Here is a 15,822-nt window from a genome sequence, read left to right as displayed (position 1 = left end):
TTAACAAAGCTACCCTTAACTCATATTTATATATACATATTTTTTTTAAAAAAAAACACCCCAGCTGACTGCAACTCTATGCATGCTTGCCTGGGAGCAGTGGTGGCTGGTGCCCATTGGGATGGGTAGGGCAGAAGGCAGGAAGACCAACAGTAGGTGGCGACAGAGCCAGTTACAGACAGGGCCAACCAGTGGCGTAGCGTGGGTTGTCAGCACCCGGGGCAAGGCAAGTAATTTGTGCCCCCTAACCCATGGATTTGCGCCCCTAACCCGTGGATTTGAGCCCACTAACCCGTGGATTTGCGCCCCCTAACCCCCAGATGTTGCGCCCGGTGCAGCCGGCCCCCCTGCACCCCCCACGCTACGCCACTGGGGCCAACTATAGGTTTGTACACATCTTCCTACCTGCTGAGTTTTGCAAGGGGCAACACTGAGACTAAGTAGAGGGGGGGGGAGCTGATATCCAGGGCCACCCACTGGGCTGGTTGTAACTAAGAAGGCAGGCAGGTGAGGACTGGGTAAGGGTAGACAGAGGTTGGTGTGGCAGCATCTCCTATCCCCATTATTTGGTTAGAATTGTATGTGTGTGTTTATTTCCCACATTTTTCTTCAATGAGCTTAGGGTGGCACACATGGGTCTCCTCTTCCTCATTTAATGCCCGCAACAACCTGGTGAGGTAGCTTAGGCTGAGAGGCAGTGACTGGCCCAAGGTCACCCAGTGAGCTACCTGGCGAAGTGGGGAGGCAAATTCTGACCTTCCTGGTCCTAGTTTGACACTCTAACCACTGCACCACACTTTTGTTGCCCCCCACCAAAAGTGATTTACCCTGCAAAAACAAAACATTAAAAACCAAGTGTGATGGTCTGCAGGGGATGCCTTGGGAAGAATGGCCTCTCCATTAGCTATTCCTTTAAGAAGGCCCAATCCACCTTTAAAGGAGCCAGGGCTGCCTGCAACTCAGCCAGCCTCGCCAAGGGATGGCTACCTCTGCAAACTGTGCACTAGTTTGGTTGGCATAATAAAGATGTTGCCCTGCTTTTGGATTGTATCTTATGGGCCAACATGGCTACGGTTTTAGCGTTGTTTGGTTAAGAGACAACGTTGCAGTGTGATCTTTCAGGAAGATACAAAGGGTTAGGCGATGGGGTGGTAGCCAACTAGGTTTTACTCAGAGTAAATCCGTTGAAATTACAGGGCATGATTAACTTTAAAAAAGGTAAAGGACCCCTGACAGTTAAGTCCAGTTGTGAATGACTCTGGGGTTGTGGCACTCATCTCGTTTTACTGGCCAAGGGAGCCAACGTTTGTCAGCAGACGGTTTTTCCGGGTCATGTGGCCAGCATGACTAAGCCGCTTCTGGCAAAACCAGAGCAGCACACGGAAATGCTGTTTACCTTCCCGCTGGAGCGGTACCTATTTATCTACTTGCACTTTGACGTGCTTTCAAACTGCTAGGTTGGCAGGAGCTGGGACTGAGCAACGGGAGCTCACTCTGTCGCGGGGATTCGAACAGCCAACTTTCTGATCGGTAAGCCCTAGGCTCAGTGGTTTAGACCACAGCGCCATCCGCGTCCCCCTATGACTAACTTAGACTCGTTAATTTGAATTGGTCTACTCTGAGTTGAAACTTAGTTGGATATGACCCAGTTTGCAAATTGCTGGCATCATGAGAAAGAAGTCTTTTCTTGTTCTTTCTTTTTTAAGTAGAAACACAAAGCAGGTTAAAAGAACTTCTGTGTTCAAACTATTTGGGAAACAGAGGTTCCACCGAAGAAGTGTTCCTAAGTCACAAGACAAAAATGAAATGTTTATGCCTCCGAAACGTATTGGAAGAACCATATATAGCAATTACTGGATTGTTTATGAACGAGCCATTTATTATACTCAAACAGATGACATCAACTTTTAAACACGCGTCATAAAAATACGTGCTCGTCCTCTCACAGTCTTGCTTCAGAACATAGATGTAGAAATGCCTTGCTCACTAATACCCAACAGCAAGTCTTACACATATTCAAAATGTTTGTCCGTGAATTTTTTCAGCCTAAGGGAGAATTCCCACATTCATATTCCGAGCATCATCGGCCCTAATATTGTGAGTCATCTCAGATCCTTGCCATGTAACCTCAAAGGCCACATTTGCGCCATATATTTAAAGTACTCTTATACAACAGCAACCATGGCTTCCCCCAAAGAATTATGGGAACTGCGGTTTGTTAAGGGTGCCAGAGAGAGAGAGACCACTTCTTCCCTCCCAGAGCTATAATTTGCAGAGTAGTTTGACAATCAATCTCTCTTCATAGGGAACTTTGCGAATCGTGGTTCTGTAGCTCAAGTCCATTTCCAACACACATTCTAGATTCCAGAATGTCTGAAACTTAAATCTGGCAAGTTCTGGCAACTCCCGATTCAAGGCATCTTTGATGCAAGTGGTACCATCTTTTGGAAGTAAGTGGTACCATCTTTTGTTTCCTGCTTGGCAGGGGGTTGGACTCGATGGCCCTTGTGGTCTCTTCCAACTCTATGATTCTATGATTCTATGATTCTATGAAGCTGCTCTGTAATACCCATTTTGCACCAACATGAAGTGATAATGAACCAGGGACCTTCTGTATGGAAAGCAGTCTCCCAAAGCAAGGGGGAAACAAAGAAAGGAAGAAAAGTGAGGGTGCTTAGAATTCCGGTGAAATTTGAAATTTTGCTTATTACTTTGTGATGTTTCAGTTGGTCCTAATAAAGCTTTTATGCTACTGTTTTCCAGTTTTCCCCACTATTGTACCAACACAGCTGCCTGCAATGTTTGTCAAATTGTAGTAATTCACGTGCCAATTATTGTGTTCATATGATGGTTGTTACTTTGTTATCATAGTAAACGCAGCACAGCCCTGGTCCTTTTGAAAACTGCTCTTGTATGTTTGAATCCACAATTCAGGAGTTAGAGAATGAATTTATAACTTGTTGGCCCACCCTTTGGCATACTTCAAATTAGAAACTTTTCCTGAGAGGATTAAAGACAGGTACTTCGCCTTGAGACACACATGTGGAAGGTGGTTAATAAATAACAAGAGAAATTAATGTCCTTTCCAAGGCACCCAATGTGAATCCTTTTTTGTACAGTTTCCAAAATGGCAGTAAAGCATGTTATGTTTATTCAAACACTCAATGGAAATACAATATTTTAAAAACACCTCCCCCCATAAAAAACCCAGCTTCACAGGATAAAATTTAACATTTGCTAGTTTAAAATCAGCCCGAGAAAACCTTTTCTGATAAATCTTTGTTTATATATATACACCTGTGAATATTTGTTTGCTCTCAGAACTGAGCTCACACCAAAACCCCATTTCCCCAAGGTTTCAGCTCAAACCAAGTTTTGTAGCAGTCTTTGTCAACCTGGTGCCCTCCAGCCTTAGCACATTCTTCTTTATTAATTGCATTCATATACACCTTCCTTCCAAGTAGCTCCGGCTGGCCTACGCTGTTCCTTTCCCCCCTTCCCAATTTATCCTCACAACAACAATCTTGCGAGGAAGGTCAGGGGTAGAGAAAGTGTGCTGTGCGCGCAAGGTCATGCTGTGAACTGGATGGGAGATCAGTCATTTCTGAGCCTGGCGCTTTCCAGCGCTGAGCGCAGCACTCGGTATCCTTTTGTTTCCGAAGTAGCGCAGTCCGATCCTATGCCCGTTGCCTCCTCGCAAGTTAAAACCCCACCGCGCTCAGGGGATGCCACTCCGTCCGCAGAGCCTGGCGGGGGGCGAGGTCCGGGGAAATCGCTCCGGCGCCCAGGATCGCGCGCGGGGGAGCCCCTGCGCGGTGGCAGCCGCCGCTTCGATTGGACGCGTCGCGCGCCGTCCCGCCCCTCGCCCTCGGGGGAGAATGCGGCAGCGGCCGCGTGTGCGACTCGCTCTCTCCCCCCCCCCCCTGCCAGTGAGCGAGTGGGAGGCGGCAGCGGGCGGGCGCGCAAAAGCAGGTGGAACTCGGAGCCGCCGCTCCAAAGCGCCGACTTCCGAAGCGGGAGAGGACAGCGCAGAGCGCGCCCGGCTCCAGGCTCGCCAGCCCAGCCGCTCGTCGCGCAACGCAGCGGGCTGCCCTCGCTGCCCTCCCGGCCTGCGAGAGGCGCTTATGTAAAAGGACCGGAGGCAATTAAAGAGCAGGGCGGGCAGCTCCGAGGACGCCGAAGAGGTTGGGGGCCGCCGCCGCCAAGCCAGAGGCTGCTTTGCGCGCGCCGCCGCCGCCGCCGCCGCCGCCACAGCTCGGAAGCTCCTCGCTGAGGAGAAAGCTCTCCCCGGGGCGGCCGTATGTGCGAAGTCGGGACGCGCCCTCCGCTCCCCGCCGGCGACCGAGGCGGCGGAGAGACTCCCCCGGCCAGCGCGCTGTCGCCGCCGGGCTGCGTGGCCGGCGACAAGTGCCGAGAGATGGGGTGAGTCCGGGCGCCAGCGACGGAGTGTGGGGGGCGACGCTTTCCCGCCTCGAAACTCGCGCCTTTTTGGAGGGCGCCCGCGAGCGCGCGGGGGGGGGGGGTTGCTCCTTGTGAGGAAGGGGTCCTGGGGGGGGGCGCTCGAACTTCGGCGCGGCTCTCCGGCGCCGCCTGGCCACTTTCTCTCGGCGCGCCCTGGGCTCTTTTCCCTTTCAGAAAGGAGTCCTGCTGTCAGAGCTCGACGGGATCTAGCCCTTCTCACTATGCGAGACTCAAGCCTCCTGGAAAACAGTGGGGGTTCCTTCTGAGTAAATAGGTCCAGGTTCTGGCTTGAATGCTTCTAGATCTCCTGCGCCTTTCGCAGAGGATGTCCAGCCTGTAGGATCCCTGTAGGGTTTTCTGCCAGGCAGCCGTGTCAGAAGTAAAAGTCTCATAGACTTCAGCAGGGCTTGCATCCAGGTGGGTGTGCTTTCAGATCGCCACTTAGCTTTGGGAGGTCTAAAAAGGAAGCCGGCGCCTTGCTTAAGAGGGGAGGGATGGAAGGGTCGTGTGACTCAAGAGCTGGACTATATTTAAATAAAAAATAATCTCAGATTCAGATCATCTGGTTGTGTCAGGGTCAAGCCAAGCAGGGGCTGACGGTCAGGCTGATCTTGGCTGTTCATAAGAGCAATATTTTGGAAGTTATTGAAATCTGCTAGGCATTCTGCAGTGATAGAAATCTAGAGACAAGCCCTGCCCGCAGGGATGTGAACAGGAAGGGAACAGGTCCAGACAGCACATTAACTTGGCAAGACTGGTGCAGGTGGCAGCTTTACAACCCCGCCCCTCAATTGTTACCTCATTTTTGCAACATATTTCCCACACCTTCCAATCTAAATACTACAACACTAAAGGTGAAATATTATACTCGCTTACCTTCGGGTAAAGCCTGTTTCACTCATTGAGTCCATGTGCTCTAAGGCGCCAATTCTTTGCATGTATACCTGGAATAAACTTCGCTGAATGCAATTGGAGTTATACTTCTGAATAAACCTGCATGGGACTGGGTTATGGGGACAGGAACTGGCAGGTATGGTCAGGAATGGCTCCCAGAAAGCTGCACTGTGCAGTCCAGGAGATGCACCTCCCAGAATCTCTGGCACCATTGCAAAGATGCTGCTGAAAGTGTGCAACGGTGTGTCAGCCAAGGAATGCAATTCCAGACATCATGAAGAAGGGCCATAGTTCAGTGGCAGACTATGTGTTTTGCATGCAGAAGATCCCAGGTTCAGTCCCTGGTATCTCCAGGGAGGGCACAGAATGTCTCCTGCCTCAGTTTCTGGAGAGCTGTTGCCAGTCAATATAGACCAGTAAGTATTCTTCAACTTTTTCAGCCTCAGGACCCACCTTTAATCAAACATGGATTTGGGTACCCATTTCTTAAACTTTCCCCTCCCCATATATTTGCTGCACCTTGAATCAGACTGTGGTTCCCAGCCCACCAGTTGTAGACCAGTGGTGTAGCCTATGGGTAGGCAAACTAAGGCCCGTGGGCCAGATCTGGCCCAATCTCCTCCTAAATTTGACCCGCGGACGGTCCAGGAATCAGCGTATTTTTATATGAGTATAATGTGTCCTTTTATTTAAAATGCATCTCTGGGTTATTTGTGGGGCATAGGGATTCATTCATTCTTTTTTTCAAAATATAGTCAGCCCCCCCACAAGGTCTGAGGGACAGTGGACCAGCCCCCTGCTGGAAAAGTTTGCTGACCCCTGGTGTAGCCAATACCAAGCTAGATGGGTCTGACTGGTAAAAGGCATCTGATTGCACACCAGTGTTCTCCATGATGTGGCAAAGAGTCCCAAGGGCTCTCATATTGCATGCTGCTTCATGTCTGCCCCTAAAAATAAAAATATGGCTGTCCAAAGCAAGTGCTTGAGATGTTTCTCTAGGGTAAAGTGTAGCTTGCATATGAGTTTTACAAAAGTTAGGCGCTCACAAAACACTTCTTTCAGTCTGCTTGTAATCACACAGCTGTTGGGACTGTATGGATGGCTTGGAGGCTGAGTGGAACACCTTTCCCATTTTACAGATTTCCTGCTGGTTACCAGGATGTGACTTTCGCTCACTATGGGCAGCCAGGAGAGTTGCCTTTTGCAAGTTCTATAGTGTGCATACTGTTTTGTTGGGATGTGTGTACTCGATGCGATTTGACTGGCAACTTTCAACATCTGTTTTGATTGCCACCAGTCTGACTTGCACTCTGATCATTTACCTGCAACTCTCATTTACCTGCAAATGAGCACCACGGACTTCCATTGAGTTTTCCTTCAAGTGTGCATGCTGAGGATGAATACTTTACATGGTCACATTTTCGAATGTTGCATTCCAGTATTGGGGAGTGAGATGTATTGTGACTGGGGCAATAAGACAAACAGCAGTCAAGCTTTTGCCCCTCCCAAATCTGAACATGTGCCATTTGGGTTATAGGTCAGGTCACCAACTCCTCAACAAGCTGCTGTAGTTGTGCCTTTAAAAGAAGACTTTGGCAATTGAAGCTTTCTAAGGCAAAAACATTTGCCATGTTCAGACTTCCTTGAAAGTGGGTGTAATCCGCTGCTGGAGGATACAGGCTGTGTGTTGCTCTGCACAAATGTATTATTAAGGCATGGGGGTGAGGCTGGGCCAGTGTAGATTGTACTGGTTTAAGAACTACAGAACAGGTTAGATCGCCCGCTAATGAGTGTTGACCAAGTCGCTGTTAAAGCATAGCTGCAGGGGCTGGTTCAGGAGTTGGCCACCATAACAGTGATCTGCCCAGAACTACCCAGTGAGTTATTTATATTACTCTACGGTAAATAATTTGTGGCTTGCAGACCATGTGATGGGAGGGAGATGCCTGGTTTAAGGCATACAGCATAGTACAATATCCCCAACAGGTAGAGTCAGTGGCATAGCGTGGGGGGTGCAGGGGTGGCCGGCCGCACCGGGCGCAACATCTGGGGCGCGCGCGGAAGAGACTCGAGTGCTAAAATCCATGGGTTAGGGGGCGCAAATTATTTGCCTTGCCCCAGGTGCTGACAACCCACGCTACGCCACTGGGTAGAGTTACCAGTCTGTTTACTGGCTCTGGATTCTGCACCTTTGACTGCTCCCTGACACTTGTTAATGCTTATCTGCCTGTCGTGAAAAGTTTTACTGCTGGATTTCTGCAGACTTAGCAGCTTCTAAAGGTATAGGAAGTCCCAAGAGGTTGCCTTGGTACGTTTACAACCCCAAGTGCTTTTTTGGGGAGATGCGCTTTTCAGGTGAATATTGGCAATAGTGAATTTAGGCCAGTAAAACCACTTTCCCTGGGCACAGCCTGGATAGGAACTGGCACCAAAATTCCTGAAACGTGCAGTAACAGCGGCAAGAATATTATTGGCCCAAAAATGGAAACAGGAACAACTACCAACATTGGAGGAATGGAGAATGAAGCTGATGGACTATGCAGAACTTGACAAATTAACAGGGAAGATTAGATATCTACGAGATCAAAAGTTTATCGAAGACTGGGGAAAGTTTGTAGATTATCTGGAATGTATAAGCGATGAGAGAATAACGCTAGTAGCATTTCAAGAAGCTCTGTAAAAGTTTGAGAAATATTGTAAAAAAGAAAAATAAATTGGGAAGGATATGTTAAAAGGCAATAGCAAATTTAGGAAATGTGGAAGTAAAAATGTTAAAAATGGATGATTGTCAGAGAAGCTGAAGGAAGTCCAAAAGCGAAAATTTGTGAAAGTTTTGATATGGCGTTATATGTATTTTTTGATGGAAAACTAATAAAAATATTATTAAAAAAACAAAATTCCTGAAATGTATTGACACGTACTAAAATCGTGTAACATTTTGTTTTCCACCTGAAATAATTACTCATGTTTCCAAGTTTCCAAAAAAGCCAGGCATTTGATTGATCAGAGATGAGGGTGCAGGCAGGGTAGTATTGTAGCATCTTCATAGTCTCAGCAATTGCAGCCTGACTCAGTGCAGCACATTCAATAGCTGAAGGAGTTGGAAGAGTTAACTGAAAGCATGGGTGAATTAAGATTTCAGCAGTGGTACCTTTTAAATGTCCACCACTGTTGTTGCTAATAATAATTTTAAAAAGCATTCCTTCAAAAAGCTGAGCATGGTGTACATAGCCTTCCCTCATTTTATATCACCCTCATTTTATCCTCTCATCAGCCCTGTGAGTTAGGTTAGACAAAGAAATTTTCCCCATTTTACTCTGCTACTCTAACCACTAACATCACAGTAGCTCTTTCTGAAGAGTGCTCAGTTGCTTACCATAGTGATTAGGCCAGGAGTAATTTGTGCTATAATTGCTTTAGCTATGTATGTTTAAACTTGGATACATCTTGTGGGGGAACAGAAGTAGGTGTTTTCCTTAGGCACTGGTAGACTAGTTCGAACTTTGAATTGAAGGACAAAAGTCAAGGACAATAGGCAGTGCAAGTCTGGCAGCTGAGAGATTTCCAAATTCTCCCCGATAAAAAGGAAATAATGGCCGCTATCTGCCTTTGACGGGGAGTTATGTAAAGGAAGGTGTGAAGTGAGTGACCAAGTTAGAAGGCCACAGCTTCATTTAAAATTATTTTTAAAATCAGCTTCATACATAAAATGTCTGCCAAAAGAGAAAATTAGCATGTTGTCATTTATCTAGGAAATAGGAATAACTCTTCCATAGTTTCCTTTGTGTGACTACTTAATGCCAAGAATTCTGCAACCTGCATAGGTGATGCAAATTGGGGTATGTTACACAGTGCTTTTTATTCTTTTAAAAATAAATAAAAATATTTGTCTCATTTTACTTCTTGTTCTGGTTTGAAGTGGGGCAAGGAGCAATACGGTACAGTGGTATCTCAGTTTAAGAACAGCCCTGTTTATGAACTATTCGGTTTAAGAACTCCTCAAAACTGGAAGCAGTGTTTTGGTTTGTGAACTTTACTTCGGTCTAAGAACAGAAGCCGAATGCTGGAAGGGCACCGACAGCAGGAGGCCTTATTAGGGAAAGCACACCTCGGTTTAAGAACAGATTTGGTTTAAGAACGGACTTCCAGAGCGGATTAAGTTCATAAACCGAGGTACCACTGTATGTTGAAACTCTACCCCAACCACTGGAAACCTTTTTGACTGCTGAGATCTGAGCCGGTGTTGCCCACAAACCTTTAAACACATTTTCATAGTCATAAGGACTAGCAGCTTGATTTCCCTCCCCCAAAAGGAATTCCCAGATTCTTAGGACTCTGTTTCTACACTCAGCACTAGCTTCTGAGCTTTCTCAACATTCCTGCAGGATTCTAGCATGTATGATGTCTAGCTTACTGCTCCAATAGGAAGCTGTCTCACACCCTATTAGATTTATTTGGCTGTCTAGCCCAGAACTGTCTCTTCTGATGGGTCTCAGGAAGATTTCCCCCCCATCAGCTGCTACTTGATTCTCCCTGTCATCTTTGTTTCAATGGATAACAGCTGGTTCTAGAGAGCCACCATCAGCCACAGCAGAGAGTACCAGACAAGGTGGACAAATAATCAGTTCCTGGGATAAGGCAGCTTCCTGTGTTCCAAACTGGAGATGCCAGGGATTGAATCTTAGACTTTCTGCATGCAAACCATATGCTCTCCTGCTGAGCTATGTTCCCTACAAAAAAAAAAGGGGGGGGGAGACTTGCCATTTCCAGTGCCTGTAAGGGTTCTTCAGTGTATCCTTAAGACTTCAATTATCAGTGTACCAAATATTTCTTTGAAGAGTAGTCTTGAATTCTCTAAGGGACACTGACCAGTTTCTTCAGGTTACTCCTGTTAATTCAGTACAATTATTTTAGAGTACCTAATCTTAATGTTGTAGCCTGAGGTGCCTTGGGCCATTAACTTATTGCATATTCCAAAGGGAATGTTAGGAACCTCTTTAACTTTCTCAGTGGTAAGCATGTGAAGGAAAAGTAGCTTTTGACATGCACAAGCTTTTAAGACTTGGGTTCTTGCTAAGCAAAACGCCTCCCATGACATTGATATTGAGCTGAATGAATGTCATTATAGCTGAATGAATGTCATTTTGCACAAGGTGGGCAGGCAGGCAGCCTTTGAAAGTAAAATGTTTGACTTCATTAGCCCATTTTATGGGTTGAATTACTAAAACCTACTTGGCAAAAGTGTAAATGTGAAATGTCACGAGGTGACAAACCCTTCAAGTATTTAACGTGATGTCAGAGCTAGGGATTTATTTTCAACTTCTTTATATTTTCATCAGCGAAATTGCGTTGATTTTTGTATTTCGGCTGTTTTGTATGAATACTGTCTGCTTGCATAAGCAACTAGATTTAGGCTTTGCATCTCTCCTAGTATTTTTAGCTTGAGTTTCTTAGAAGTGTTAGGAACCTAAAATCTCGCTTACTTGGAAGCAAGTTCCACTTAAATCAGTAAACCTGCTTCCAAATAAGTGTATTGGAGATGGATACGCTGTTTAATCTTTAGTAGCTTGTTGACTGGGGACCATGCTGTACATTTTGGGAGCAAACACCAGTGCAATGTGGTCCATTAGGGTGACCAGAAGACTTGCCAACAAACCTCAGGCAGCTCCTACCTGCCTGCCTTCTTACTTCAAACCAGTCCAGGAACTGCTGCTATCTATCAGTTTCCTCAGCCTTAGTCTAAGTGTTGCCTTTGTAGGACTCAACAGGGAGGAGGATGGGAACAATGCTAGAATTAGTTGCCACAGAAAGCACTCGCCACCACTGATGTGCCTCAAAGTTGTTGTTTTTTTAAAGCATACATCTAAAAGCAGAAAGGCTCTGAACATGACCAAGAACTACATAAGCACAAGAAGACGCCTCAGAGAGGTGGAATTGGCTGGGACTCCCTGTGGAGTGAATGCTTAGGAAACCTAGGTTAGCTGATGACACAACACTAAGCGGTGTGGTGTAGTGGTTAAGAGCGGTAGACTTGTAATCTGGTGAACCGGGTTCGCTTCCCCGCTCCTCCACATGCAGCTGCTGGGTGACCTTGGGCTAGTCACAATTCTCTGAAGTCTCTCAGCCTCCCTGACCTCATAGAGTGTTTGTTGTGGGGGAAGGAAGGGAAAGGAGAATGTTAGCCACTTTGAGACTCCTTCAGGTAGTGATAAAGTGGGATATCAAATCCAAACTCTTCTTCTAAGTGTGAAAATAGAAACAAACAGAAACACACCTACTGACCTCAGCTACCTGCCCTCCTTGCCACTTTGTTTTCAGTCTGCGAAACCGGGTAGTGAATGGGTACTTGACGGGCCAGAAAAGTTTTGGTGAAATGTTTCAGGCCACAGATCATCCTGTAGCATTCTTGGGCAGCTCTGTTCACCCTAGTACAGCTGATGCCTGCCCTTGACGCACAGTTTTAATTATCGCAATGCCCCATACAGTGTTGCTCCAGGGTCCAGGCACTGCTTCCCCCCCTAGAAAAATAGGTGCTGGTACTCACCATGGAGTTGTTACAGCAAGTCCCACACTTTTTAACAAAAAAGAAGCAGTACCCTCAAGTACCCCCTGGGGGGGGGGAAACAGGGGCTCCAGGGCATTTTGGGAAATTAAGGCAGTGGTTTTGTTGGAGTGCTGTTGCTGCTGCCTGCCGTGGCAGCCTCTAGGTAAATCAGACATGCCTCACAGACCAAGGGCCATGGCTCAGTGGTAGAGCATCTGCTTTGTATGCAGAAGGTTCCAGGTTCGATTCCCCACATCTCCCAGTAGGGCTGGGAGAACCCCTTGCCTGACCTGCTGGGGAGCCTGCCAGTTAGTGTTGTAGACCATACTGAGCTAGCTGGAGCAATGGCCTGACTCTGTACAAGGTAGCTTCCTATCTTCCTAAGATGGCACTCTGCCCAAGGCCCACACCTCGAACCTGAAATGCTTGGCCCTAGAATACTCTTCAGATATTTTCAAAGGAAAAATAGTGTTGCAGATTTGGGGTACCAGGGTCTGTTAGTGAATAGTAGAAATTAGTATAGATAATATGAGGGATGTTGAATGCAAAGTACAAGCTGCAGCAGTTCTCCTGGGTGTCGCCTGGCTGGGCTGGTTGAATGTAGGTCATTATGAAACAATAGGCTGAGGTTACCACACTAAAGAGGAATCTCTCAGGTCTGTGTAAAACAGAGGTTCTCAAGGTGATGGGGAGGGGTGAGGTGACAGGAAGGAGATTTGGGTCAGAGACTGTTTTATGGTTGTACGACTGGTTCAGGCGCACTGGGCACCGTGCTCTGGAGGGTAGGACTCGAACCAGTGGCTTCAAGTAGCAAGAAAGGAGGTTCTGATTAAGCGTTCAGAAAAACTTTCCGACTGTAAGAGTTGTTCAGCAGTGGAGCAGACTCCCACAAGAGGTGGTAGACTCTCCTTCCTTGGAGGCTTTTAAACAGAGGTTGGATGGCCATTTGTCATGGATGCTTTAGTCAAGATTCCTGCATTACAGGGGGTTGGACTAGATGACCCTTGGGGTCCCTTCCAACTCTTAAGATTCTATGATTCAGGTTATGGTGCTCCTGTGACTTATCTGCTCCTCTCATTTAGCCCTTCATGGCAAGTAGTCATCCTTAAATATTCCACCCTCCTTCTGTTCACTCACTTCTCTGTCTACTCATGCAACTCTAAGCATGGAAATGCACAGTTCAGAATTTATGAAGATTGGGCGCATAAATGTTAATTGTGTGATGGTGCTGAAGTGGCATAGCTCTGAACAATTGAGCAAACAAGATGAATATCAAGCAGGAACAGGAGGTGAAAGCTATATTGGAAGCTGGAATATGACTGGTAGTTACAGAGATAATTTTGAAGCATTAAGGGTGTATGGAGAAAGCTGCATAGGAACTCCTCTAGGCAGAGACCCCGCCCAAATGCCTTATTTATTTAAAGCACACACCTTCCCCTCCCCCCAGTGCTTCTGCCAAAAAGAGTCCTAGGGCAGCTGTAAAGGTAAAGGTACCCCTGACCAGCTGCGGACGACTCTGGGGTTGCGGCGCTCATCTTGCTCTGTAGGCCGAGGGAGCCGGCGTTTGTCAGCAGGCAGCTTCTGGGTCATGTGGCCAGCATGACTAAGCCACTTCTGGCAAACCAGAGCAGCAACATGGAAATGCCGTTTACCTTCCTGCTGGAGTGGTACCTATTTATCTACTTGCACTTTGACATGCTTTCGAACTGCTAGGTGGGCAGGAGCTGGGACAGAACAACAGGAGCTCACCCCGTCAGGGGAATTCAAACCGCTGACCTTCCAAGATGCAAGCCCTAGGCTCAGTGGCTTAGACCACAGCGCCACCCGCATACTGATTAGTAAAAAGCAAAATCATCAAGACTGTTCCTGACCCTGGGCATTCGTTTTTAACAGTGTTTTTTTGTAAGGACCAACTGCAATGGAAAGGGGACCTAAGATAAGTTGTTCTCTTAACACAGCTGGTGCAGTAACCCTGCTTTCCATCTCTCCCTCTGTAGCATCCTGATGGAATGACTGATGGCTAGGTCACAATTGAGGAAGAGCCAAAAGCCAGCTGATCTTTAAGCAGGGCCGATGGAGTGGTCCTGAGCCCCTTCTCTCTCCCTCTTCTGCTGCAAACTGTTTTTATAAAAACTGTTTATTTCCCAACTGCTTTTGCAAGTCGCATTGTTTTCAGAAATGCATGTTTTGCTTGTGAGAAACGCAAGCCCAAAACCACCTTGGGCATCTTGAACTGTCTGCCTGGCTCTTTGAATCTGCAGATGGATTTAAATGTCTTCAAAAGAATAGGGATGGCACCCTTTAATTCAGTGGTTTGTTGATGCTGGACAAACAAGAGGCCTTCACCAGTGTGAAGCCAGTGTGGTGTAGTGGTTAAGAGCGGTAGACTCGTAATCTGGTGAACCGGGTTCGCTTCCCCGCTCCTCCACATGCAGCTGCTGGGTGACTTTGGGCTAATCACACTTCTCTGAAGTCTCTCAGCCCCACTCACCTCACAGAGTGTTTGTTGTGGGGGAGGAAGGGAAAGGAGAATGTTAGCCGCTTTGAGACTCCTTCTGGTAGTGATAAAGCGGGATATCAAATCCAAACTCTTCTTCTTCTTCTTCACCCTTAACCACTTGATAAGTCAAAGCTTTAGCAGTTTGGGACTAGTTTACCTGTGAGGCTCCCTTGCCCCTTATATGCCCACTTGAGTGCTTTGATCTGCTTTGATCTGCGGAACTGGAAGTGCTACAGTACTCATTCTGTATTTATAAGAAATTGATCTAGTGTGGTAACGCCCATTACTTTGGAACTCACTACCTATTGACAGGAAGCAGGCATCCCCAGTGCACACTTTTCTTACACCTGCTAAAAGCATGTTTGTTTAAGCAAGCCTAGAATGTTGACATATGCTTCAATATGCTTTTAGCTTATCGTTGATTTTAATTATTCTTTTGAGTGTTTAAAATAGCTGTCTTTACTGATACAGTACTGTTTCCCCCCCAGTAAACCACTTTGAGGTTTGGTTTGTTATACAGTCAAGCAGTATGTAAATTTTATGAAATACAAATAAATAAATAGGGACATAAACTGCCACCTAGCTGGTCCATTCTGACTGGTGGCAGCTCTCCAGGGTTTCAAGTAAGCGACTTTCTGGAGATGTCAGGGATTTAACACAGTACCTTCTGCCCTGCAGCTAATAATATACGGTATAAACATCAGAAATTGCTTTATATTGAGTCAGACCCTTGGCCTATATAGCTCAATATTGTCTGCTCTGACTGGCAGTATCTCTCCAGGATTTCAGACGGGCCTTTCCAAGCCCTACCTGGAGATGCCAGGGATTTTTCCTAGGGGCTTCCCCCCACCTGTTGTGCATTGTAAAAGGCTGGGAGGGAGGGAGGGAATTGTACACATTTTAATCTTTGGCTGCAAAGAAAGGTGGATGGACTTGGAAGCCTGTTGTTTAGCATTCCAGAGGTATAATGGGCTTTGTTCATTTCTATCTTGGATGGGGAAGAAAAGAAACTACTTCTGCCAAAGTTAACAACGGGACATGTAGCAGCTAGAGGAGGCTTTCCTTTCTTTTGCAATGCTTTGTTGTAGTGCACAGTGTTTTATGCCTTAATCTTCTTGTTGATATTTGAGGCAAGTGTATAAGTTAAGACGTTTTTAAGCCATGTTGTTTTTGATTTTAAGTGTTTTATGTGTTCACTGTGTCTGCAAACTAAATGCTAACTTAATTTGCATTGGATGTAAAACTGCCATTGGCATCACCAGGAGCCCTTCTCTCAGTGAAAATGGCAGCATGTATTAAATACTTATATCCTTCAAGGAGCTCAGAGTGGCATGCATAGCTCTGCCCCTCCCTATTTTATTTTCACAACAACCCTAAGAGGTAGGTTAGGCTGAGAGACAACGTCTGGACCAGGGTCTCCCAG

At 46.5% G+C, this 15,822-nt stretch overlaps 1 protein-coding gene across 1 annotated transcript in view; it reads left to right on the top strand.

Annotated features, from left to right (window-relative positions):
* Positions 1 to 4,271: 4,271 nt before the first annotated feature.
* Positions 4,272 to 15,822, top strand: part of HOMER2 (homer scaffold protein 2) — a 102,360-nt gene continuing 90,809 nt past the window's right edge. The window contains exon 1 of the mRNA XM_082198732.1: positions 4,272 to 4,422. Within this exon, the coding sequence (XP_082054858.1) occupies positions 4,301 to 4,422 (122 nt within the window). The 5' untranslated portion in view covers positions 4,272 to 4,300. The remainder of the gene's footprint in view (positions 4,423 to 15,822) is intronic.

Source organism: Podarcis vaucheri (assembly GCF_965113315.1).
Source record: "Podarcis vaucheri genome assembly, chromosome: 14".
NCBI classification, from domain to species: Eukaryota; Metazoa; Chordata; class Lepidosauria; order Squamata; family Lacertidae; genus Podarcis; species Podarcis vaucheri.
This window is presented reverse-complemented; position numbering and strand designations above follow the sequence as displayed.